This window comes from Tyto alba, unplaced genomic scaffold, assembly GCF_018691265.1.
Source record: "Tyto alba isolate M040663 unplaced genomic scaffold, T.alba_DEE_v4.0 Super-Scaffold_16, whole genome shotgun sequence".
NCBI lineage: Eukaryota > Metazoa > Chordata > Aves > Strigiformes > Tytonidae > Tyto > Tyto alba.
Window position 1 is genome coordinate 19,477,490 of NW_024881278.1, and position 27,118 is coordinate 19,504,607.

General features: G+C 40.9%; 2 protein-coding genes across 5 annotated transcripts in view; one reads left to right on the plus strand and one right to left on the minus strand.

Moving 5' to 3' along the window:
- Window positions 1-776: 776 nt before the first annotated feature.
- Window positions 777-26,475, plus strand: ANGEL2 (angel homolog 2). 3 transcript variants are annotated; one of them, XM_032989374.2, is made up of 10 exons: window positions 777-2,732; window positions 4,074-4,177; window positions 6,244-6,680; window positions 8,762-9,015; window positions 11,444-11,513; window positions 13,250-13,671; window positions 14,672-14,798; window positions 15,462-15,522; window positions 18,663-18,826; window positions 21,635-26,475. In XM_032989374.2, the coding sequence occupies exons 3-10, from the start codon at window positions 6,254-6,256 to the stop codon at window positions 21,787-21,789; spliced, it is 1,680 nt and encodes a 559-aa protein (XP_032845265.2). In that variant the 5' UTR covers window positions 777-2,732; window positions 4,074-4,177; window positions 6,244-6,253; the 3' UTR covers window positions 21,790-26,475. The 3 variants fall into 3 exon arrangements, with proteins under 3 accessions (XP_032845265.2, XP_032845266.2, XP_032845267.2); XM_032989375.2 differs by having other exon boundaries at window positions 6,247-6,680; XM_032989376.2 differs by lacking the exons at window positions 777-2,732; window positions 4,074-4,177 and adding an exon at window positions 4,813-4,890 and having other exon boundaries at window positions 6,247-6,680.
- Window positions 24,223-27,118, minus strand: part of VASH2 (vasohibin 2) — a 36,660-nt gene continuing 33,764 nt past the window's right edge. Inside the window, exons 7-8 of one of the 2 annotated variants that reach the window (XM_032989379.2) lie at window positions 26,646-26,691; window positions 24,223-25,665 (exon numbers count right to left, since the gene is read on the minus strand). In XM_032989379.2, coding sequence (XP_032845270.2) covers window positions 25,588-25,665; window positions 26,646-26,691 — 124 coding nt within the window. In that variant the 3' untranslated portion in view covers window positions 24,223-25,587. Of the gene's footprint in view, window positions 26,692-27,118 lie in introns of both variants that reach the window. The other variant, XM_042789736.1, reaches the window with a different exon arrangement.

Sequence of the window (27,118 nt, forward strand, 5' to 3'; positions counted from 1 at the left end):
CGCCTGGCAGCGCGGCCGCGGTGCGGGGCCTGCCCGGGCTTCGGGTGTGGGGACGGGTGTGGTGGCTGGTGCTGGCCGGGCCCTCTCCTTCCCGCGCCGCTTCCAGTTCCCCATTTTGAGTATCCCCGCTTCCTAACAGGCGGCTTGGATGCGGCCGCCCGTTCCGGAGCCTGGGAGTCTGCGTGGCATGGGTGAGGCCAAGGTGTCACGGGCACATCACCCGGGCAGAGCCCCGGCGCTGTGGAGGGCTCGCACTCAGCGGCGCCCCACGGCCCCCACAGGTCTCTAAGACCTTCCCCGGAGAGAGCCGGTACACCGCTTCCAGTGTTTGCCGTGGGGCTGTTTCAAGCTACTCGGGCCTAAATCTAAGGCCCTGTAAGGCGGGACTGAGTCGCGGATTTTAAAGAAGAATGTTAATAGAAAGGCAAGTTCGATGGTTGCTGAACCGCCACGTTTTGTGTTTCGTGTCTTCTCCTGATACTTTAAACTGTACCCGGACTTCTCCCCAGATGGGCTCTCGTGTGCGCAACGCTTGGGCGTGAGGAAGCTTTCGAGGGTTTGAGGTGGATTGCTCCAGGCCAAAGGAGCGCAACGTTGCGCTGCAAGACATCCTTTCGTGGATTTGTAAGATTTTGGCTACCTTTGCTTACTTGGCTGTAGTGGGATCTGTACCAATATAGATCTATACAAATACAGATTATGCTTCAGATTATATGAATTGTTAAGATTATTTTCTTTTTTTTTTATCACTGTGTTTTAATTTATTTAATAGCAGATGTTAAAAAATCAGCTTTTCATTGGCAGGTTATTCATATCTCTGATCTCATGCAGGTCTCTGACATAAAGACAAATACGTAATTGTATTTCTTTGTAAAATATTAGAGAGTCCTGAAGCTCACAGTAAGCATCTCCTTTGAGGATGACTGAACTGCATCGTGAATCTTTACAACATTCCCAATTACAGCTATGTAAAAGATAGTGGTTCTTCTATAAACACATTCATTTTCTGAGCTCCTGATCAGATTCACTTCTATAGATCCGGAAGCACAAATTCACCTTTCAGTCCTTCTAAGCAGTTTCAGTGTGACTATTTGGCAGTACTGCTGGAGTTTCACCTCTTCGTTATTCTTAGTGATTACAAGATTACTGTTACTTTCATTTTGGACATTGCCCTCATTCAATTCTTCTCATTATAATGGGACTTCCAACCTCCGTATCAGAGGCAAGTAGGTCCTGCAAACACGCAGAGTCAGGGAAACAGGCACGAGTGGACCAGCTGTTCCCCTCCCAGGGCTGGTCTGACAGAAAACAGTTGATTTGACAACCCCAGAGAGCTCCAAACAGGCGTGTTCTAGCATCCTGATACAGCGGCTTCTCTGAATAGTGCTATCCCAGAGCAAGGTAATTTTCTGTGGGTGAACACAATGACTCTTCCTAACTTGTCATAGGGCAGAAACAGTCCAAATGTTAGTTTTACAACATCTTATCTCTCAGGGTTTTTAAATTACTTTGACATTCCCAGCTATCAAATTACTAAAAAGATTCTTTACCCTTTTTATTTCTAAGAATTTCTTGATAGGTCTAATCTATTTTGCATGGGGAACATTTTCTTAAGGAATGGGGAAGAGAGAGGACATTGATTCTTAGAGGCTTACTTGCCACTCTATATTATTTTCGGAGAGAGGAAGAGTGTGTCTTTTACTTCTTTTGACAAGGTGTTGATACATCTAACTTCATGGAAGTAAGTAACAAAAGGAGCACCTCAAAGTTAATTTGGTCTTGATCATCATTCTTCTGAAGCAAGTTTCTAAGTATCAAAGATAAAAGATATACAAAAGACAGAGACTGTTTTCTTATAACAACAGTGATGCAGTTGAAGTTTAATTGAAAGACACTTTCCAAGAAGAGATCTTCTGTCTGGAGTAATTTTAATGTACAAATGAGGGAACCTAATCTGAGGTTTGTTTAGATCTGAAATGAAGGGGTTGGACAGATCTCAAGGATACTTTTTTATTCTCATATTCTCTAATTTTAGTTATAAAAAGCTTGCAGCCACTCAGATGTAGTGGCATCACATCCAAAAAGCAAGCAGCTGTTTGAAAATACACTTACTTGAGTAAACAAGGAACATTTTCTAGCATGGTATAGTAATTATTTGATACATCCTGCAGCTCATATAATCCTCTAGTGTTAATAACGTGATCAGACAACCAGTTCTGCTACAAATTTGCTTATGAAGCAGCACTTGTTTGTAACGTCTCATAAGATGTGGTAGTTTTGAGGTTTTAGTGGTAATAGAAATCAGTGGGACTGAAGCCATCACTGACTAATCCCTGATGAATTATATAATAGATCTCTTTTAAATTTTAATAGCCAACTGATGCATCTTCTGAGAAGAAAAAAAAAATGCATCTTGAAATGCTGTCTAACTCAAAAGTTAGAATTTGGTGGCAGGAGGAAGGGAGAAGAAGCAGATGGAGTACACAAGAGAAGAGTATACTGCAACTGTGTAACTCCATTGCTGAACCAAGAAGGACAACAAAATGACCTGATATATGGAATAGCTTCTTCATGTGGAACAATGGAGCAGCCTGAGACTTTTTAGCATGGAAGAAGGAATAACGTGAGGGGACATGATAGCGGTCCATGAAATCATGAGCGGCATGAAGAAGATGGATGGGGATGGACTGTTCAGTCTCTCTTAATACAAGAACCAGAGGCCAGTGAAGCTGGTATGAATGAGGTCATAAAATTAATAATAATAAAATAGTTCTTCACGTAATGAGTGCTAGGCCTGCAGTATTCTTGCCAAAGGATGTTGCTGATGCAGAAAGTTTACAAATTCAAGTACTTGGGGGAAAGAGAGTCAGTGGGTAACTAAAGAGACAAACACAACAAGCATAGGAAATCTACTGAGCCGAAAACAGCTAGAGGCAGGGAGAGCATTCATCTGAAGTTTGCCCAGCTCCTGCACATCTCTAGGCATCTGCTGCTAACTGCTTTTAGAAGGCAGGAAACTGAGCTCACTGGACCATTGATCTGAACAGCCATGGCTGTTCTTATGTGCAGTATAATCAATCAAAACATCCCTCTATGTGTCAGTAGCCTGCATTCACTAAGGAGTTTTGAAAGCTCAAATGACTCATAAAATAATTTGGCTTCTAGTTACAAATCAGAATTTGAAGATACCTATTTTGAAGAATATCTCTTAACATGGTATAGCCAATGTAGATAGACAAAGTAATAATTAGAGGAGAGTAAGCAATCTGCAATTAAGTGTTACTGGCTTATTAAGACTTTCCTAGATCAAGGCAAGAAACAACAGCAACACTGAGGTGAGAAACATTTTGCATCATATTCATAGGTTAATATTTTTCTTCTATTTTGTCTGTTACACAATTAACTTTTATTCTTATCAGCATATCTTACTTTTCATAGAGTCTTATCTTAAAAAAAAACCCAAAGCTTCACCACTTGCCTTTTCCTGGCAGCACTACTGAGATTACTATTATATAAAAGCCTTTGAAGTGACAGAGTAATTTGGGTGTCTTATGTAGGTCAAAATGCAAAGAATAACTGCATTCCATGGGAAGATTCCCTCTGCTCTTAAAAATAACAGCACTTGTTGTTGTTGCTGTAGCTATGGTTTACTGTCTACTATCTTAGAAATATATTTAATACATAAGAATACTTTAAAAATATAGAAAATACAGGTCTTTTACTTACCCACATATTATGGAGCTGGAGGCTTTGCTCTCTTGTTACGTTGTGAAGAAAATGGATGGGTATTTTTACCTCTCGCTAGTAACTTGTGTCCAAGAAGTGGAAAACCCAAAATGTATTTGACATGTTGGCTAACCAGCACACTCTTAACATGATTACATTATTCCAGTTCCAGTCTTCCCTACCACTCCTGGGAAAACTATTAAACTATTGTTATTTAAAGTCACTTTTATGACACAAGTAAAAGGAATGCAGAGAAACAGTATTTTACTTGATTGCAGTTACTGCACAGCATCTGCACTATTCAGCACTATCATATTTCATGTGCTTTGTACTATGTTTCCTTACAGTAAACAGAGCCAGCATTTACTCTGTCCTCAGAAGACCTCAGGAAAGCATTTTGACTGCTTATTCAAGCAATATCAACACAGAGAGAGGATTGTTTATGCAGCTGGTAAGTCCATCTGCAGGGCAGGCAGGTCTCACACCTGTCCCTTGGGCGAGGTATCCTCAGCCTGCACAGGGGGAATAGTCAATTTACAGACCGCCTTCAGGTGCATTTCATCTGGAAATAATTAAAATACTTAAATAGCTAAATTACTGAAATAGTTAAAATACTGTCTCATGTGAGTGGGTTTTGTTTTCCTGCAAACAGTCAATGTGGTTGCTGCTGCCGCCCTGAAACACACGGTAGCTCGCTCTTCAGACCCTTTGACCCTGCAGGGACACACAGTAATCCCAGGGAGAAGGCTGCGTGTGGAAACTACTTCATTAGCACAGTGTTACAGCCCTTTAAAAGAATCCAAAGTCTAAATTTAAGCAGCCTACGACCCGCTCTGGAGCTGGCGCCGCTCCTGCAGCGTTCCCTCCCGTGGGCCGAGACACGCCGCCGCCCCGCCCTGGCCCAAGATGGCGGCCCAGCTTCAGTGCCGGCCGCCCGGATCAAATATGGCTGCGGGGCGCGGCGCTGGCCCTTAGACTACAAGTCCCAGGAGGAAGCGGGCGCAGTGCGGCCGCTGCCCGAGCCGGGTAAGCGGCGAGGTGGCAGCGGCGGGCGGGGCTGGCGCTGGCACTACCCGGGGATGACCCCCTCTGGGGGCTCCGGGGCTGCGCGGAGCCGGTAGCGGGGCCCCCCTGGGCTGGGCTCGCACCCAGGCCCGCCGAGAGGTAAAGGGCGAGGCGAGGCGGCGGGGGGGTGTGCTGCTGGGCTTCGGCCGGGCCTGGCGGGGCAGCTGTGGGGGGCTACGGGCGGCAGCCGGCCCTTCTCCCCGCAGCCGCGGAGCCCGCCGATGGACACTCGCGGCGTCCCGGCGGGCGGAGCCCTTGGCCCGGCCCGGCCCGGCAGGAGACGTCTGCGGGCGCCTGGCAGTCCCTTGTTTTAAATACCCGCCATTAGCCGGAGCAGGGCCGCGGTAAACAAAGCACAGCGCGGGGTTTTCCCGTTGCCGGGTGGAGGCGGTCGTGGAGAGGTGTTCGCTTGGGGCTGGGCTGCCAGGAAAGGAGATTTTCTCTGTACTTCTCTGTAAAACGGGTGTTTCAGGAGGTTTTTTTCAAAGGAGTGAGGCGCCCCTTCCCCTCGGCTGCATCGTAGTGCCGTGGTGCTACGGGGTGTGTTTCGTGTGCCTGTCAAGCTGCTTCTGGAGCAGTGAGGGGGAAAGCGCCGTTTCAGGACAAGCTAGTTTTGCTGAAAGTTGTATTTAGGGTTATTCGCTAGGCTAAATGGCAGCTAGGAGGTTCTCTTTTTAGCTCAATTTTAGGCATACTGAGCTTTGATGTCTTTTGCTTGGAAGCTCAAAATAGGCATTCTTATTTAAGCAATGAGGAAGCTGAAACAGGTTGATGTCACTTAGCCATCCTTCCTGTGTTTTTGTTGAGACATAGATTTTATTTTTTTTTTTTCCTGGAAAAAAAAAGCCTTATTTTCATGGCTTTAATCACTAAGCTGTGTTTTTTCCCACCTGGAAAAGAAACAAGAATACAAATTTTGGTCTACAAGCTTGTAGAAGAGATGCTGGGAGAGAGATAGTACCTCTGTTTCCCTGTCTTGTTGGCATTGTGGCTTGAGTCGATTCAGGGTTTTTAAACTAACTTCCAACTGCTTGAAGGAAAGTGGTTTTCTGATTCCTTTCAGATAACTTAATCATAAAGTTAATGCAGCATGCAAAAATGACCTTTTGTAAAGGTCGTTCCACTGAGCACTTCAAAAATCTGATAGTTGAATTCAACAAAGCAGAAAATAAATTGTAAATAGTTATTCAGATGGGTAGTTTGGAAATTAAATGGCATTTGAAAATCTGAAGGGGGAGGGAAAGGTACAAGGTGGCTTTGTAAAGTCCCACTTTGCATATAATTGAAATAAAGGTCTACATATATGTGTCTAAAAAGGTTTTAATATTTTGTATGTGTTAACTTGTAGAGGAAGAATGCCTTGTATAAGTCACGACCAGGGTGACGTGCATCTACAGCCTTCTACAGTTGAATGTAGTTCTGTGTAAGTAATGAAACTTGTGCTTTTTTTAGTAGACCCTCCATGCTACCCCGTCACATGCAGAGGCTGGGCAGAGACTGGATCGCCCACTGGAATGGTTCTCAGATACTCGCCTTGAACAGCCCAGGTTCCAGCTGTATGAGATGGGCCGGACACTATCCTTGGGCCTCGTTTCCACTTCCTGTTCCAGCTGATTTCTCAGCAAACTGGAGGCTCCCACCATTTTTTGGACCTTGGAGACAATTTCAGAACTCTAATTGGCAGCCTGATAACTTCACGCAAAGTTCTTGCTTTCACCTACCTAACCCCAGTATGAAATCTGAGGGAGAAGAACCTTTGACAAAGAAGAGAAGACTCAGTGGCCAGCATGATACTTCAATTCCTGAAGAAGAAACAAACTTCTCTAATCAGAAGGAAGCATTGTGTCTTTCTGTCACACAGAATGAAGAAAAACATAGCAGCAAGAAAGGTAAAAGATGCTTTTTGCTCATTTTCCTTGTTTATTTGTAATGCTAAACACATCTAAAAAGTTATAAGCAATACTGCATGCACCTTTTGAGTTACTGTTTTTCTTGGCATCTCTTTCAAGAAAACATCTGTCTTTCAAAATGTTGCAATTTTGCAATGCTGTTTAGTATGTAAACGTGTATTTTTTACTGTTAAACAATCTGCTGGTTTGGTATGCTTGGTGGTAGAACAGAGTCAATTATGCGAGGGATTGCCCAGCTTGGGGAGTTCTGACTTTGGTTTACACAACTCTCTCCTAGGTGTCTGTCGCCAGATCATGTCCATTATATTGGGAACTCTTTTAAAGCAAAAAGATTTAGCTAACTTGCTGTAGAACTGAGCTGGGCTGGCAGTTGTATAGCTTCATTCCTTGTACTGTACCTGAACTCATAAGCCCTGCTGGACCTGAACTGGCTTCTTTCTGAGGCAGCTGAGTGATCTGTGACCTGGATAACTGAGAATTAATGGATGGAGATGTAATGGTTGAACTGCATTCTGCCACTGGCCTGTTAAATACAATAAGAAGTGCAAAGATGTCTACACAACTCAGACTTTCATGAAACTTTGAAGTGTCTGCCTTTGCTGTGTAGGAGATTGTATCTGTAATAAGCTTCCAAATATTTTACTGAGTATTATGGATATTAAAAGGTCTGTCTACTGTGAAACAAGTAGAGGGGCACAGTCAAAATGAAGGTCCTCTTGCATAAATCATTTCCTTCACAAAATAAACTGGAAGTTGTATTATGACTGAAAAGGGCAGCAGATGCTATCAGCATCCCAAAGAGATTTTTGGACACCAATATCCATAAGGCTTAGAAACATCTTGTCCATCTTCAGGAACTGAAGGAAGGGAGTTTGCGTTGTGCTTTATTGCTGAGGCCTCTCTTAAACCCTGCCTTGACATACCTTTAAGAGAGTGGCTAGCATCGCGGTCCTTTCTAGTTACCTTTGTTCACATATTGTAAGGTGATGGTAATTAAAGATACCTGCTGAGGAGCAATGTGGCTTCTCTCCCACTGTAGAAACAGTACTTAATGTCTTGCTGTATTCATTGCAAATACTAGATAAAGTCCTGTGTAATATAAGCACAGTGGTGAAATTTACTACTCAAATAGGGCAGATCCTGACAGCTGTCACTGCAGTCTACCGCTGGTGGATAGCACAGATAACTGGACCTCAGCATGCTCTTGGATGAGTTTGGACATAAAGGCTGAAATGTATCTCTGTTCATGAGTTTTGTAAGTGGAGAAATACATATTTGAAAAATAATTGGACACTTAATGATGGGCAGCTATATTATTATAAACTTTCTTATAATGATACTAATAATAAGTATGAGACTAGGAATGGCAGAAAGGCAAAGTAAGCCTTTTCAAAAGCTCTTGGTAATTCTGAGACTTCTTAATTTTTTTTGAATTCTTAACCTTACTGAGGGAAATTGGGTTCATTATCTGTTTTGGGACCCCTGTAATGGACGCTGTTGCAGCTTATGGCTGAGTTTTTCAGACTGTACACAGGCTAGAGGTGAACCCTTTGTTTGATTCCTAACCCTTTGTTAGTCATGGATAGAGATCAACAAGATGTCCATATGCTGCTCTGAAGGGCATATCCCAGACTGACATACCATACCTCCACTGAGGAGGTAGTGGCAAAAGGCGGCGTAAGATTTTGCCAACAGACATGATTGGGTTTACGAGGTTGACAGCCTTTCTACACGGAGCAGGGTGGTGTAGTCTGACTTGCAACCATCTCCTTAGAACATGCCAGCTTCCTAATTTCAAAGCAGTTTAAATCCAGGGCATAGAACAGTTTTGTGCTGTGTTTTGGGGTTGGGTGGGGTTTTTTGTTTGTTTTGTTTTTACTGATGCTTATATAAAGTTCATCTTAAACAGAGCATCTAAATCACAGCTAATCAAATAAGCTTTTAGAATTGCTTCTGCAAAATTCAAAAGATAAATAGTTGTCAATAGAATGATTTCTAAGAGCAGTAAAAAGTCATATGGTGTATTACATAACTTTTTCTGCTTCATGTGCTTTTAACAGGAACAGTCAAAAGACACTGGGAATATTTCTGTCAGCACAGTAAAACAATGAAAATCTTTGAAAATAAAGAAACTGACCAAAGCAATACAGAAAGTGAAGCAAAATTTGATTTTACAGTCATGTCCTACAATATCCTCTCACAGAATTTGTTAGAAGATAACTCCCACCTGTACAAACACTGCAGGCAACGATTGTTAATCTGGACATACAGATTTCCCAACATTCTACAAGAAATCAAACAGCTGGATGCAGATGTGAGTAGAAAAATGAGCATGTGGATATTTGTTAAGAACTGATGAACTGGAGCAGCAGATTCTTGCTGTTCTTATTTTAATAGGTGGGCTGTCTAGTGAATCCAACTGAGCTTTTAGTTATGTCACGCTTAACAGTAGTTTTGATTTATGCTTATGCAATTAGTGTGTTCTGTACAATCTGAATTTACAGAAGAGTCAAACTCTGCAGTACATATCACTACTCATAGTTGCCTTTTTTTGTCCATAACTTCCTGGTATGGTCTTTTTGACGTGACTTTGATGTTCTGCTGATACACAGCAATTTTTTTATAGTTCCACAACCTTCTTTCTCCATATAAATCTTGTTCAGTCTGTACCTAGAGCACACTGGAGTGCTGTAAATAAGGCATCTAACGTAAGAACATCTGTACTTGCACAGGCCAAAGGTCTACCTAGTTTAGTGTCATTTTTGAAACAGTAGCTAATAGTAGATGCTTAGAGTAGAACAGGGCACCTTTCTCCAGGATAGTCTCAGCTTCTGGGACTGCGCAGTTTAGGAAGCTCTGGAGCTGGAGGCTCTCTCTTTAATTGTGCCACAAGTTATTTAGTGCAATGGACATGCAAGATTGAATAGTTGGTCATATTCACAGACAATCTTCAACATCACGCTTTTGTAGAGGAAAAATAGTATGCATGTGCACAGGAGGGTCAAATTAAAGCAACCTGCAGGACTGGCATTTTCTAACTTCCAGGTGTGTGACTTTGACTTTGTATTTGTTACACAGAGTGTCTGTATACTCAGTGAATCAAAAGCCCTTTCTAAAATCTGGCTGCTAATCCTGTCAGAGCTATTTGTTAGACCAGGTAATAGAGAAATTAAAATCATGTCTGAATCCTTTACTTGGAAGGCAGACTCAAATGTTTCACTTTATTTGATTGTATGAGGACTGGAGTGATGAGGCTGATATGTGCATCTCCATTTTCTTGAGATTAATGTTCAAGGCTGAGAAGAACATGCAGGTGTTAGTAGAATTCATGTGAGACGGATCCAAAAGTATTCCTCTGAGGTGTTTCATTTCTCTCTGCATCTGATACTCTGCACCGTTTGACTTGTGACCAAGCTTGCTGTTCTCTACTGAGACATAAATCTGAACTTCTGCTTATATTGGGGTCTGAAAAAATACCTTACCGTGTTCTTAGTTGTTGGGTTTTTTGTTTGTTTTTGAGAATGCTTATCACTTACTGTTAATCAGGAAGTCAAGTCAGTAAACTTTTTGCTTCAGTTATTGTTCAGGCCAGTAAAAATTTGGTGATAGAATCCAACCTGTTTGTGTCAGAAAACAGTACTGAAAAAATCAAAGTAGTTGTATTAGGGAAGCCACAGAAGAACTTCCTTGTACCATTTGAAAAATGCAGTTAAGTTACTGTGGAGCCAGGAAGCTGGAGATTAAAGTCCCCTTCAAGCTCTTGCCCTCTTCCTAATAAATTTATACGTACTGTATATATGTATCTTTACGGGCTTTCTGGGAGGAGCATTGGGCAGAGGGACTCTGAGGATCTGCCTGGTGCTGTTAGTGGTAACAGACAGTTCTCCAGGATAGAAGGGTTGGAGCCAAAGCCAGCCCCTCTAGCAAAGAGCAGTTTGGTTCAGGGTACTTGTTAAACTCTGCAGAGCCACACAACACAGCACTGGGGTAAAGAGGTGGTGCCTTGTGCTGCAGGCATTGACTCATCACCAGCAGCTGCTCACAGACCCTAGTAGGTGCAGGTCACCTTTGTGCAGAGGAATTTATTGCTAAAGGACATAGATTTTTAACTGATTGTTTTGAACTGTAACCTTAACGTGAAGCAGACTTCACAATATTGCTTGAGATTTGATTCTATTTTAAGATTGTGAATGAGCTAGTGTCAGCTGGGTAAGTGGAGTTCAGCAAGCAGTGCTTACACGTTACCCTTCAGAAACTCAGTCCTTCATCACAGTCCCAAGGTGGTTGTAAATTTGTTACTGCAGTGGGCATGGAGAAGGCTCTAAGATTCTCGGAACTCTTTTAATGGAGTATTTTGAAGTTGGTCTTTGGTTCAGGTTGTTATAATATGGAAGCTTGTTGTCCATTCTGTAGTTAATGAAAAGTGTGCCCTTGGCCTCTTTATCCCACTGCTCCAGCATTTAACCCTCCCCTCAACATCTGGGAATGCATCAGCAGGTTACTATTTGGATTCAATTTAATTTAATGTCTGTCTGAGAAAGGGTGGGAGTAATCAGGACCCTCTTCACAACCTTAAGGAGCATTTTCTATATGAGTGAATCCTTTTGTGGGATTATAGAGGCAAAAAGCCTCTGAATATATTTTTTTTAATATATATATATACGGACTGGCCAACAGAGATCTGATACAGTAACATTTTGATGTACTTACTAACATCTTTTAATTGTAAACTTTTGCCCTAGATACTCTGTTTACAAGAAGTCCAAGAAGACCACTATAGAACAGAGATCAAGCTAAGTCTGGAATCCCTGGGTATGATGAAACTCTTACAACCAATACATTGTCTTCTTCCTGCCTCAGTACTATTTTCCTCAGAAAACCTCTCTTAGATTACAGAATCATATCGCCTGCCATCACATGCCAGTGTTGTGTACCCTGTTTTATAAATTCATCAAGTGCTTCCTTGAAACTACCTTAGTGTTTTCTACCAGTATTCCTGTTGGATAGCTTTTCCAGGGTATGTTTTTCTGTCTTGAAACCTTCCAAATAGCAGCACTAAATTTTATCCATGGTCAGTTTATATTTACTAGTTTTTATACTAGTACTGTCAGTCAGCCTAAACAGCACTGTGTTACCTCTCTCTCCAGTGTGAATTTATGGAAGAAACATGTTGCTAGGGGTGTGATTTCATGGTGGTTTAAACTGATCTAAGTCTTTTGTGCCCCACACCTCCTTCCAGTCCTAGGGCCTTGCTTTCTTTCTGGCACTGGTACTTGTCTGTTGCCAGGAGGAACCAATTCAAGGAGAAGCACTGGACTGATGCTTCTTTCTTTCTTGGTTAGTTGTAGTCTAGCTTCCAGAATTGAGTGTTTGTAAAGAAGACAGAGTAATGGCAGTACTGATTTAAATCCACTTGAAATGAGAAACAACACTCTAAAGCCAGGTTTGCATGGGCAACCGAGTTTTCTGCTGCTATCCATGAGGATCTGGAGCTCGCTGTAGCTCTTCCTCTTCCCCTCCCTAGCTCCCAGATGCATGTCCTGCCCCTTCTCCCGGGCCAGTTCTGGCACACACTAGACCTTTACCCTGGTGAAATCCACCAGTCCAGCAGAATACTATCCAGACTAATTTTGTTTTCCTGGATTAGTTTTCTGTTGGTTTACAGTGTTAACAGTCAGTGTCACAACAAGTGGCAGGAGCACATGGCCTGAAGCTGGGAGAGTGGGAATCCAGCACTGGTGTGAGCTCAAAGGTCGATTTGCTCTACCTTCATGAGGCTGTACTTCATTAATTCATATGGCATCAGCTGGGCAGAGAAGCATTTTAAAATGGTAAAAACTAGATACTGTTTCAAGATCATTAGGGTTTTTTTACATAGATAAGGTCTCATTAAAATCTGCATTTCACCTCTACATAAAATGAAGAACTTGGCAAAACTTATTTTCAGGTGGACTTGTTTGAACTCCGAGACACTTCTCAAATGACAGTATCAGATTCCCTGGTGAAAGTTTGCTGCTAACTGAATAATTACATAATTGTGTAAATATGTTGGAGACCTTTGTTCTATGAATCGTTTTAGACAGTGATTTATGACTTACAGTAATTATTGCTTTTGATTGGAATGCTTCACTGGCTTTATTCCTAACCATTGTGGTAGATCCAGAAAAAACTTCAGTATGCAAGTCCACTCTTACGTGACTTGTGGGTTTGGTGTTTTGTTTTGTTTTGTTGGTTTGGGGTGTTTTTCACATGAGGAGAGGGGAACATGCCTGCTATCTTAAAGTATGTAGATGCTTACACATCACAAAAGGTATTAGACCAGGTTTCCTGTCGTATCTAAACTGAAGCTAGACAGGACGGAAAAGCTGACATTCACTTTTCTATGTGAACTTCACATAGTCTTTGGTACTTCAGACAGGGTGTTGACTGCTATGTGAGAAAAGCAGTGTGAGATTTTTTTTTCTGATTTTTTTTTTTCTTTTTTTTTTTTTTTAGATAGTATCTGTATATACAATGGTATTTTATGTTTTTAATTGCCTTTCTTGCAGGGTATCACTGTGAGTATAAAATGAGGACAGGGAGAAAACCTGATGGCTGTGCTATTTGCTTCAAAACTTCTAAGTTTAGCCTGATTTCATCAAACCCTGTGGAATTTTTTCGCCATGATATTCCACTCTTGGACAGGGACAACGTTGGACTGGTGTTGCTTCTGCAGCCTAGACTTCACTATAAAACTAATGCTGCAATCTGTATAGCCAATACACATCTGCTATATAACCCAAGGCGAGGAGACATCAAACTGACCCAGCTTGCAATGCTCCTGGCAGAGATTGCTAGTGTTGCCCCTCAGAAAGATGGTACCTTCTGTCCAATTATCTTATGCGGTGACTTCAATTCTGTTCCTGGTTCTCCGTTGTACAGATTTATAAAGGAAGGAAAGTTAAATTATGAAGGACTGGCTATAGGAAAGGTAGGCTATGCTTTTCACATCTCAACAAAAAAAAGGGTTAATGCTAATTAAAGAGAAATACTACATTTGAATGGTGCTAGTATGCTATAGCTGTGATTATTTCTATTGCAGTGCCCCTTACAGTCTGCAAAGCGAAAGTTACTGTGGAGTTACTAAAATAAGAGTAGGTATATTAACAGTGCCTTACAGAATATTGTATCCACATCTAGCATTCTGAAATCAAAAATTTGCAAACAAATTAATCGTTCTTAAAATGTAGTTATCCACAGGATGATTGCATCACTGTGTTTAAGTGTTACAGTCTTTAAGTAGGATAAAAATAACTATTTAATCAAATACCCACTGTGTACTTCATGGAAAGATGACTTCTCTTAGATAAACTTTGAATTACAGTGCGTAGAATAATTGTAGAAGCAAAAATGCAATTAGATGCTGAACCTAAACTGTTTCAGGTAGGATGGTTTTTGTTGTAAGCTCTTGTATGTAGCTGTTGAATGTTTCACGTGCTGTTTAATAGAATGTAACTGGAGTACATACAATGAGAGAACATGGGAAAAATAGCCCCACTGGTGTTTGTTGCCAGTGAGTAGTTGTTTCAAGCCCTGCTTTGACCTGACTTGCTCCCAGAAGAATAAGCATCACAGAAGTAAAATAAGTGTCTGCTATGAAGATGTATATACTCAGTCCTGTTATGGTGCTAGAAGTGTTCTTGGTAGTTTCTCTGCTTAGTGTCACAAGAACTATCTGGAAAAAGTGGGTACCTTGGTAAACCTGGTAAGAGGAAACAAAGTGTGTGTACATAAAGGGGTGTTATGTTTACAGAGATCTGACAGTCCATTATAAAAAACTAGTTCAGAGAGACTGGGGCTTTTCTTTGCTTAAAACTTTAAACTTTAGAAAAATTGTCCAGTCATTTCATGTTCGGGTAGTTTTGGTTTTGGTTACTTTTCTTTTTTAAAATTGATTTCTGTCTGAAAAAAGCTCATGTTGTCTCTCTTAGGTGTCTGGACAAGAACAGTCTCCAAGGGGACAAAGAATCTTATCTATTCCAATTTGGCCAAAAAAATTAGGTATTTCGCAAAACTGTGTATATGAAATAAAACATCAACAAAAAGAAGAAAATGCAGGTCAGTTTCTGGGTTGATTAATTTTGTGGTCCTTTGAAAATGTCATTGAGGTAGAACTGAAAAACATGTTCTGTTCTAGTGAGGGAAAAACAGTGAGTCTTGAGCTTGCAGAACTTCACTGGGCTTGTTAGAGTTTAAAGTTATTCACATAAGCATTTGCAAATTTGAATCTTTAGAAGATAATAGTTAGAAATTGCCATTCAAGAGCTGGTGTGTAATATTTAGAGTACCATGTTTGCATCATGAAAGCCAGTTGTGCTATGACTGGGAAAAGAGATGGAGGAATGCAGCACATGTATGTAGTATGAACCTACATTCTGCTTCAGTGTTCATGTATTATAGTGTAGGCACCTTATGAAACAAGTGGGAAAAGCAAGTGATTCCTTGCTGAGTATTACTACATATTTCATCCACCATTTTTGCTTTGACAGAAAAAACAATTTTAAATGAATGGCACGTAATTTGAAAGAGTCTCTGGAGGGGATCTTACTAATGGAACAGAAGAATTTAATCCAGCTTTGTGAATTGTATCTTGCCAGCTGCAAAAAATAAGTGTACTTAAAGATTTTTTTTTTCTGTAGTTTTTCTTTTCTGTAGCTGTTCTATATTGCTCTCACCTACATCCTATTTTTAATGTAAATTGAAGGTATTTTTATTTTGCAGGAGAAAAATTGGAAGCAGCAGAACTGGACAACACACAGGAGATTGTAATAACACCTGAAAAGTATGTGTTGGGGGTGGAAATGGAAGCCCTTGACTGGTTCCTAGTTTGGGGGGTTTGTTTTGGTTTTAGGTCAAACTTGTATCTGATTCCAGACTTGAATACAACATGATCACCCAGCCCAGTCTGCCCATCTGGCAAAAAAATCATTGTCCATTTAAACATGAAAAGGTGGATCAGACAGCAAAAGTCTAGAACTGGAAATAATGGAGTGTGTGTTTTTGCAGGAACTTGCAGATATTTTTTCAGGATGCAGAGGTGAGGTGTGTCTGCTGTTTAGAGGGTGCTCTGCTTATTAAAATAATGCTTTTGACATTTTTTGTCACTTCTTGACATAAAGGGGACATCTTGCTCTGTAGTGACATGATAGGAAAGCTGTGAACTTCAGTCCAATTGCAGAAATTGTTTTTAAGAAAGAGGAGAGAAAAAAAAAATCTGCAAAAACCCCAGTGTTGTCCTGCTGCTTAAGTGTTGGCACTTCTCTTTCTTTTTACTGTTTTTGAGATACTGGTTTGTGGATGATAATAAAATCTTATAATACAATGTGAAATTTGGATTAAGGAGGGAAGAGAGCTGCGAAGATCATAAAATCTTACTTGTCAGGAGTTATGTGGGAGAATTTAAGTCCTTTGAGTCCCAGAAATTTGTAGTATTATGGATCTGGTAGTACAACTCAGATCAAAACATTTGCTTGTTAAGCTGAAGGAAGAAGCTACCACTAGACTGCTAGAAAGGAAAATGTAACTGCTTTTTGAAAGGAAAAATATATTTGCATTTACCAAACTGATAAAGGCATATAAACTAAGGCATAGAAGGAGGAAATTGCCCTAACTGTGTATGTGTGATGTCAGGCTCCAAGTCAGCCATTTCTTATCAGAAATGAGACCTTGGTATCACTGCAGATAGTTATATTAGACCCTTGGTGATTCTTGGTAATCAATAAGCTAAGTAATAGCATTTCTGAAAAAAAGAAGTAGGTAACAAGGCATGAAGCCCTATTCTGTGGTGTAAATCCATAGCATGCCATGTGTTTTTGCCTCAGAAGTTACCATTCTTCTGTGTTGTACCAAATGGCATGTTTGTCTGTCTCTAAATCAAACAGGTGACAAGCTGATTTGATTTTGCTTTTTTTTTTTTTTAGTTGCTTGTTTTTTAACCAGAACACATTGTAGCTCAAGTTTAAAGTGCAGCCATGCAAGGTGAGGCAGGTACAGCTGAGGGATGGATGTTTTGCAGAGCTGATGGGAGCAAATGGCTGGAAAGGAAAGAGGAGTTCTTTTGCTGAAAGATGCAGTTTTGCAGTTTGCTTTCAAGATTGAAAAAACAGCTGAGACAAGATGGGCTGAACTGAAAAAATAAGGAGGTAATTGGTGACAGCCAACATGGCTTCACTAAGGGCAAATCATGCTTGACAAATTTGGTGGCCTTCTGCAGTGGGGTTACAGCACTGGTGGATAAGGGGATGAGCAACTGATGTAATTTACCTGGACTCATGCAGAGCATTTGACACTGTCCTGTACAACATCCTTGTCTCTAAATTGGAGAGACGTGGATTTGTTGGATGGACCCCTCAGTGGCTAAGGAATTGGCTGGATGGTTGCAGTCAGAGTTGCAGTCAGTGATTCAATGTCCAAGTGGAGAGCAGTGATGAGTGGCATTCCTCAGGGGTTGGTGTTGGAACCAGTGCTGTTTAACATCTCTGACACAGACAGTGGGACTGAGCACACCCTTAGCAAGTTTGCCAGTGACACCCAGCTGTGTGGTGCGGTGACACACTGGAGGGCAGGGATGCCATCCAGAGGGACCTGGGCAGGCTGGAGAGGTGAGCCCGTGCAAACCTCATGAAGTTCAACAAGGCCAAGTGCAAGGTCCTGCACAGGGGTCGGGGCAATCCCAAGCACAAATACAGGCTGGGGGATGAATGGATTGAGAGCAGCCCTGCGGATAAGGACTTGGGGGTATCAGTGGATGGAAAACTGACTGTGAGCCAGCAATGTGCACTCACAGCCCAGAGAGCCAACCTTGTCCTGGGCTGCATCAAGAGAAGCGTGGCCAGCAGGTCGAGGGAGGGGATTCTGCCCCTCTACTCTGCTCTTGTGAGACCCCCCTGCAGTGCTGTGTCCAGCTGTGGGGCCCCCAACATCAGAAGGACATGGACCTGCTCGAGTGGGTCCAGAGGAGACCACAAAGATGACAGCGGGGCTGGAGCACCTCCCTTGTGAGGCCAGGCTGAGAGAGTTGGGGTTGTTCAGCCTGGAGGAGAGAAGGCTCCGGGGAGGCCTTATAGCGGCCTCCCAGTGCTTACAGGGGGCTACGGGAAAGGTGGGGAGGGACTCTTTGTCAGGGATTGTAGTGATAGGATGAGGGGTAACGGTTTTAAACTGAAAGAGATTTAGATTAGCTATAAGGAAGAAATTCTTCCCTGTGAGGGTGGTGAGACACTGGCCCAGGTTGCCCAGAGAAGCTGTGGCTGCTCCCTCCCTGGAAGGGTTCAAGGCCAGGTTGGATGGGGCTTTGAGCAACCTGGTCTGGTGGAAGGTGTCCCTGCCCAGGGCAGGGGGGGTTGGGTCCCTTTCAACCCAAACCATTCTATGATTCAATGATGGTGAGAGACAAAATGGGAGCTTGAGTGGAGGAAAGATGAGGCATAGCCTAACTTGAAAGCACTTAATAGCTTTAGTGTAGGGGAGGAAAAAAAAAAAAAAAACAATAAACTAAAAATCTTAATTTCTCTATATGCTGAAGGGCCTGGTTAGATGAGTTCATAGTTTGTTGCTTTCATATAAGCTTCTCTCGTGGACACTTCTGCCCATGTGTCAGGGAGAGATTGCTGAATGAAGACGTGAAATTTTACAAAGTGTAGATGAAGGTGAAAACTGTGTTTATTTAAATATCAGTTAAGCCAGTTTTGATAGGCTCTTAGGTATCTATCTTTTACTTGAAAAAGCTGCCTGCATCTTGCCTTGAGAGATTTAGGCCACTAACACAAAAGGCTGTGGATTTGATTGCATGAGAAAAATGTTAGTTTGCATTTCTAGGTAATTAATTTTGTTTGTAACCAGTAACTACTTGGTATTTCTTCATTGCTTATTCTTTTTAGGAAAGACAAGAAAATAAAATTCTGTTCTTTGATTCCTGCTTAGGTTGTCTTCAAAATTGCAGCACCTATTTAAATTGTCTTCAGTTTATTCTCATTACTTTCCTGAAACTGGGATACCAGAAGTAACAACTTGTCACTCCCGAAGTGCTGTCACTGTGGATTATATTTTCTATTCTGCAGCAAACGATGATACTGCTGCCCAGCCAGGTAAAGAAACCAACTTTTAATTATTTTTCACAAATGCTAAATGGAAACATTCAGATGCTGTTGTAAGGGAAATGTAGTGATATTTAATCCATATGAAGTAGCTCTGAGGTTCATGGTAGTGCTTCAAATGTCAGTTGTTATCTGAGGAAACGTGGCTGGCCTTGTTGCCTCACCACTGTTGGACTTGTAGTGCCACACAGGACAAGCTTTTTCACCTAACTGAACATTCCTGTAGTTGCCATCTCAGCATGGAGACAGGAGCTGAGGCTACAGAAGAGCAGCAGTGTAAGTAGCACCTGAGAAATGCTGCTGTCAGTAACTCATGCAGGACCTTAGTGGCTGGACCTACAACAAAGCAGTATTTCCAAACAGCTAATCAACAAAATGGTGAACAGCAATTTATGATGTGCATTAAAATTGATAAATTAAGTGTTTCTTAGAAAATTGCTTTTCAGATAGTCTTGATGTAATGTCTGTCAAATAAATGACCTCTGTGGCCTTTGCTCTGAGAGCAGTCACTGGCACATGCCCAGTTGTCACTCTCTTGATTGCAGTTGCAGCTAAAACTCACCAGATGGTGCAAGAAAGACATGGTACCTCTGCGGGTGTATATCTTGGTGGGTAACACACTGCTATCCTTTACTGTATTTGTGCTCTTCCTGTCAGTACCTCTGAGCAGTAGGCTTTCCACATCATTACTTCTGTGGTTTATGTCATCGTCAAAGGTCATTGCACAGTGCAGTGCTATCAGATAAATGGCTCTGCAGAATTCAGAACAAGGAAACCTGGATTCCACTCCTGTTCCCACTTAGATTGCAATTCATTTTTACAAATTAACATTGTTTTCAGTATGTGAAATGAATATGCCACCTTCATCTCTCATAATTTGAGACGAGATTGTTAAAATTCATTGAGTCAATGTATAAAGGTCTTATTTGTCGTAACATGCACAGTAAATGCTGTCTTGGTGTAAAATATCAAATACAAAAATAAAAGCTTTGACTGAAAACTAGGATACGAGAAGTATCTAAATGACTTATGAATGCTGTGTGATTTCAGAGTGCACCCTTGTGCAAAATTTAATCCTAATTTACCTGCTTATATATTTTGTCATACCATCATTGCCCCAGCAGAGCTATAGCACTTCTTTTCTTTCTGCACTTGTTTTTTCAAGTAGATTCTGCACCCCACATTCAGTACAGAATGGGACCAAACTTGAATTCCCCAAGTAGTTTAAACTGGTGTAGTTTTTATTCATCAGTTCTTAGAAACTAAGTAATAGTCTGGATTTTCAGTCTTCTGATGACCTGGGCCTCTGTACTATGAAAAGCTGTCAAAGTCAGAACAAATGAGTATTAAATGTGGTCTAGGCTGACTGATCACTCTTTTTGCAGGTAAAGGAGCTTTTTTGAAAGTTCTCATGCTTTAGTCTGTGTTGTGCTTAGCCAAGTATTTGGTTTTATATTCAGGATTTGCAGGGTTCAGTATCTGCCCGAGTCCTGCAGGATTCAGCTTTGCTGTTTCTGGCGTGCTGTGAGCTCATGTTAATCACTGCATGCAGACCAAGCTCTGTGTAGACATGCAGGTGCTACTCCAAATGATAAATTTGCCTCAAGACCTGAGTGGACTTGTGCTCTAGAGCTACTGACACTTTTGCAGTAAAAAAGCTTTTGTTCAGAGCAGCTGTAAACAGCTGCTAGGTGGTTAGAGAACTGGAAAGCTGGCAGATGGCAAAGGAGTGAAGCTGCTGAACTATCCAAGGAGTTTAACAGTTGATGGATAATACTTTAAAATATACCTACTGGTAAACCAGTACCAGGTCCAGCTAGGAAGCAGTGAAAATGCTGATCGCTTTCATACAGAAAATCTGTTTGTCAAAGTTAGAGCTGCTGTTTGTGCTGGTCCTGAAAGTGCTCAACCTGCTCAGAATCATCCCTGTGCTCTGAAAGCAATAGCTAGGGTTGTTGAATAGTCACCTCACTCAAGTAGATAGCTGAAGAAGTCTAAAAGTTTGACACATCATGGAAGGATCTTCATTCTTAATGGAATTTCTTTACTCGAGTTGGAAAAAGCTTGTTACTCTTTGCTGATGATGTTTTTTTGTGTCCTCATTAAAAACCAAAACAGATGTTTTAAGTATAGGGGTAAAAATAAGGTGTAATAATAGAAAGGCTGTGAGTCATCTTCCCCTCATCCATGAGCAATGTGGTGTTTCTTTTGTGTGTGTGGTGGGAGATTTTTTGTTTGGTTTTTTTTTTTTTTAGCAATTACAGGAATAGGTAGCAGGAAATAACAGAGGAAGATCCCTTTCTTATGATGAACAGTTAAGAGGGAGACCCTTGCTCATCCTTCTGAGCAAGAGTTCCTGTATGACTTGCCTGCAGGAGAACTGTGTGCTTGAAGATACAGAAATAAAATGTTACGTGAAACAGTAACTCTCAAAGATGTTTAGTTTTGCAAGCATCAGCTCTGTTTAGCAATGCAGTTGTGCTAGAGTATAGGACTGGATTGTGTGAGGCTTTTTCAGGGGAGTTACAATGAATAAATAAATCCCTGTCCACCTCAGTTGATCTCTCCACGAAATGGAGGGGGTAGTGTCTTTATGAATACTTTGAGCTCTATTGATTATAAGTTTTACTGTCACAGTAACAGTAAACAAGAAGGATTTATGAACTACCCTACTGATGACATTGCATGGAACAATAATGACTTCAGATTATTTCTGCCATAGTTTTTCTCCTTCAGCATATGTATGAATGTGTGATTTTTAGCCCACACTGATGAACATTTCTACTTTTTTTTAACCAGGAGCAGAGGATTCTTTTCATGGAGGTCTGAAACTTCTTGGCAGGCTGGCACTTCTGACAGAGAAAGATCTTTGGACTGTTAATGGTCTTCCCAATGAAAATAACTCTTCTGACCACCTGCCATTGCTAGCAGCGTTCAGGCTTATTGAACGGTAGTATCCAAAGGACTCTGTGTAGGTAAAGCTACCTTCACCTTCTCTCTTCATGTGATTATTATTATTTTTTTAAAGGTTAATTCAAGCACTGCTGGTTCGGTTTAAGTAAGTTTGCATGCATGATGATTTGTTAGTGCTGTGTCAAGTAGACTTTTTAAAGAGACTTTTTTAAAATGTTTAAATTACTTTATGATGACTTTAAGGCAAAATAAGAAAAGATTTTACATTAGCTTCCTCTTTGATAATGGAAAACATCTGTGCCAGTCTCAAAATGGCATTATTTTTCACAGAGATGCTGTAAATGGTTTTTATTGTAAATCACAGTAAAACTGATTATTCTGAGAACTGTGTGCTTCTTCAAGTAAAGGGGAGTGAGTTTGTGTGCATGCCACACTTTATAATGAGCTGAAAGGAATGTTTTACTATAAAGTTGCTCTGTAGACATTTCCGTCTAAATACTTCTGCAAAGGAATTTCCTCAGTTACCTATAGTCAGTGCAGAGGCTGCAAGAATGGACTCCCAAAGGAGGAAGATATCTTTGCAGTAAGGCAAATATTTATGTTCTAAAAACTAACTACTTTAACTTCTAAAATCTTAAATATAGGTAGTGTTCACTGGAATATTTTTTAAAGTATCTGAAATAAAGCCAAGTTTAATGAGCACAAAAACTTACAGGAAACTGAATTGAGCTACTGTAACAAAAAAAAAATGAGTCCTTGATATCTTGAGTCTTCTATATATTGAACAACTGGAAGGTTTTTTTGCATTTAGTTAATAAAAACATCTGGTTGTATATTGAAATGACAGATCCTGAGGCGTTAAATGATCAAGATTTTATATTTACTCTCATAATGCACTGATAAACATTCTGTGCAAAATAGGATTTACAAAATTAAAAATGAAAGACTGCCTGAATAGGAAGCTTGCAGGAGCCAGTGAGGCTGGAAACAAGTCTTGTAACTTGGTCAAACTACATATGGGTATGTATGTAAAACTGACTTAATTAAAAGTAACACTTAGAGAATTATCTTTCAGTGTAGTGCTGGAAAACCTGCAACCATATTCCTGAAATCACACTCAGATGCATTTGTCTCTCAGAAACACTTGTTTATTCTTCTCCAACCTTATTTTTGGAATCTTCATCTGGGTTTCCTTTTCCTGACTGCAGAAATTGCAACTGCAATTACTTTGCACTTTGAGAATAATGCGGGAAGTACAGTGGTGTTGTAATCACAAAACCAGTTGAAATGAAGAAGTACTTCAGTGTTACATTGAAAAATATGACTACCTACCAAAGCATTCAGCTTAAATTACTTGGAATTTCGAAGGGGGATGTTTTTCTCATAAGTAACTGTGGCTGAGGAGCTTTCCTCTACTTACTGTTAACTGTCAAGTTAATGCTGTAGATGACTGCCTATTCAACACTGGCTTTGATTCAGATACTTAATCAGAAATTCTCAAAGCTGGAGCTGATAGGTGCAAACAAACATACTTAACTAGCTGCAACACCTGTCTGGTAGATACTGGTTACAGCTAAAAACACTGTTCAGCTGTAGCAACCCATGGAGTCTGGGTTGAGAGAAAAGGCAAAGAGACTGCTCAGCAGGGGAAGGTGGGTATGGAGAAGTTCTGCTACTTAGAAGAAGCCTTAAGTTGAGCATCACTTTTCAGGCTTGTCTAAAGCCTCATCTCTAAAGCAGAGGGTTCACAATGGTTCCATTCTCTTCTGCACAGAGCAGCACTTACTGAGGCCAGGCCCAACACCTAGTTATTTACAGTGCTGGTTTAAATCTTAAGTTTCATGCTAATTTAAAAGCAAACACTTTGGACTTGCTGATCAATGGTTCCCATAGTTGGCTTGTATTCAGATATTGTGTGTTGCTCGGACATTTCAAAATGGCAAAAATGGCCTTCTGAAAAACATACCCCCACCTCACTGGGAACCACAGGAAAACATTAAGGCAGTAAGCTGTATTTGTTCCTCTTCATTAGTGTATGTTATTATTAAAGGACTATTATAATAATTTGCTTTCCCTTACAAAAAGAAAAACTGTCACCTCAAGTGTTTTCCCCCATTTTGATGACCATAGCATGGGGAAAGGGCCAAGGTACTTCTGAAAGAAAAAAGCAGAAGCTGTTTGACAGCATGCAGTCATCAGGGCAGCTAGTTCAAGGGTGATTATTGTTCCATAACAATGTATTTTCAGGGTTTAAAGACTTGCTTCAGTCTGTCTTTGTATAACCCATTAACGGTTACCTATAGGGTGGGCTTAAGGGCTTTATGTTCAATGCTTTCTTTGTAAAGTAATAAATAAGGTAGGTATTTAACAATCTTCTCAGAATCTGCCTATTTTTTTTGGCCTGTCTTGATTTTGTAAATGACTTAGATCTTTTCTGGAATAGAAACATGGACAGGACATAAAAATAACCCTAATTAAAAAGACTACCATATTTTTATTGAAGCTTCATGCTGTGCATAAACATACAAGTGATTAAAAAAACACCATGCATGTTTTCTACACTATTCGACCACTTTGCAGTAAGAAGTCACTAGAACCACACTTAAAACAAATGCCACCATAAGCAAGTTTCAAGAGAATATTTCAGCTGAATTTCAAAACAATAACCAAAACCAATTTGTCACACACCTCTACAGCATTAAAAAGTTTCAGTTTAAGTTGGACATTAAGAGAAAGTAACTCAAATTATGCTGGACAATGGTAAAAACTGTATACCAACCACCATTACTTGAAGTAAACCATGGTTTCATTAAAAACAAAAACTTGCAACATACCAGATAGCCTTGTGCTATACGATATCAAAGTAAGTTTTTCACTTCATTTTACCCATAAGAAATCTAAGGGATACAGGAAAGAAAGTGTTTAGGTCAAAAGATACTAAGCAGCAAGTTTAAAACCAAAACTTCGCAGCTGTCCAATTTCACAAGAATTTCTACCAAAAGAGTATTTCCCTCCCTTCAATTTCACTCCTGAACCAAAAAACAAATCCTACTGTAAACACACAAGTGGAAAAGTTTTCAGAAAGAGGGATGGGAAAGGCCTCCCTGTAATTGATACAGTAATCTTGTATAAAGACATGTAATACATTTAAAAAGTCTTCTTTCTAGACCTTATGAAGTCTTAAGTAGTAGAAAGCCATTCACTGGTTGTAGAAGATTGCTGGGTCTCAGTGTTGTCTTCCTGTCCTAGGTAGGTGAGATTCATTGACTTTTTGAGCAACGAGGTCTGTGTACAAGCAGTCATCTCCTCCTGTATCCGTTCAGTTCCTGGTTGCTGTCAGTAAGAGCTCCAGGAGCTTAAACCATTCAGTCCAAGTGGGTGTTACTGTCACTGTGTTACAATGCCCCATCTTCAGCAAGATCCCAAAAAAGTAATTGCCCAGGAGGGGAGGTACACAAGTCTCATGGCAGTATCATCTATAAGCACAGCACAAAGGGTAGAGGCTGGACTTGTACAATAATCCAGTTTCTATTTAGGCACCTAATGAAATATTTTCAGGAATGCAGCACAAAAATGCTTCCACTGACACAAAGGGCAGACCCCAAGGAAAGTCTTACCGCGTCACTTGAGAACACTGCTGTCCATCACAGGTCCTTAGCCACGTCTTAGAACAAAAGGACTGAGTAGGGAGGAAGCAGACAAGCTTGAATTTTCAGCTATTTCAGACATACGAGCTTCCTTATTCAGGTCTGACTAAGCAGCTGTTCCTACAACACATACAGGAAAAACTCCCTAGAGCAGCATGGCAGAAGGTTAACTTCAGCCTGCAATGTCTGATCTTAATATAAGATGTCAAGGCAACACCATCTTAGACTGCTCAGCCTTTCAAATACAAGGTTCAAAGTTACACGCAAATGCTGAAAGAAAAGGATATAGACTCAGGTTAGCAATTCTGACATTTTTTCCATTATTCCAGGAACATACAGGAGAAAAACAGACTAATAGGTGAACACTTAACTCTACAAAACAGCAATCTCTACATTTTGTGCTTCAGCAGTGTAGTCCGGAAAGACTAAAAGCTTGTGACAAAGTATAAAAAAAATAGGAAAGTTTAAAAATTCATTATTCAATCATAATTTTAAAAACCCCAAACCTCATAGCTTGCCCAATACAATGTCAGTGTTTAAGAATACACTTGTATATTACTATTACTTAACATCTTTCAGCAACATGCACAGAATAATAATACAGGTGGCAGTAAAGCATCCAGTGCTGTTTTAATACTACCAGAAATGCTGGGAAACAGTACAAATTAGTTACAAAACAATAATACTGACAGTTTTGCATATCTGTTAAGTTTAGTGAGGTAATGTTGATACTTTAAAAACTTATGCCACTTCTGCACTGCTTGTTCTTATTGCTGAATTAAATATTAATACTGAATATGATTTTTTTTTTAACTGCACTGCACCTCAGCACATCTTAACACTAAGAAGGTGATTTCTCAGTTATCCCAATGCTATTACCCTGCACAATGCGCAAATTCAATTAATATTTGCACAGGGAAGTTTGAAGAAACTCTCACACCACTGGAGTCACCTGCTACACGATGGAGGGAAAACAAAAAAAAAAAATCTCACATCCTGGCAAACTCAATTTTCGGTTCTTTTCGCTGATGCCTTTTCTATAAATTGAAACCAAATAAATATTGCCACCAAAAAAAAAAATTCCCCCCTTCTGTTTCCTAGGTAAAACTTCTATTGTAAGAGTCCACAAGTTCATAAATAGTCCCATTCCTTTTTCCTTCCAACGGAGTGCAGGTAAAGTGCAGCAGGAAGCACCAGGGAAGCCCTCTGTCCGGCATATGGCTTTGTTAGATGCGGAGCTGGTAGCCTACCTCGTTGAGCGTAGCCAGGTCTCCTTTCTTGTCCACCACCGCCGGCCTGCGGGCAGAGGAGGGAAGAGGGAAGGGCTCAGCAGCGATCCCGCAGTGCCGTGCAGCAGAGGAGAGGGCAGCTGGCAAATCAGCAAGTTTACTGACTGAATCTAATTTTCTCATCATAAGCACGATCCTGCTGAATTTGTCACTTGAACTAGTGTGAGCGAGCTACTTGTGTGGGCTGCCTCTGAAGCCAAGCACCAGTGAAGAACAAGTTGTTCCATCCTGGGGTCCATGATCTGAGCCTGGGGGCATGCCACTCCTCCCGACTTCAGAGAGGGTCCTCAAGGAGTAGCTAAGACTAGACATATCCCTCCCATGATCTACCCCAGAGCAGGACTCCGGCTTTTAGAGTAAAGTGAAAACAGCTGAGAGCAAACAGGCAAGGCTCCTCCCATGGCCACAGCATATTGTCTCTCTGAACCTGCCCT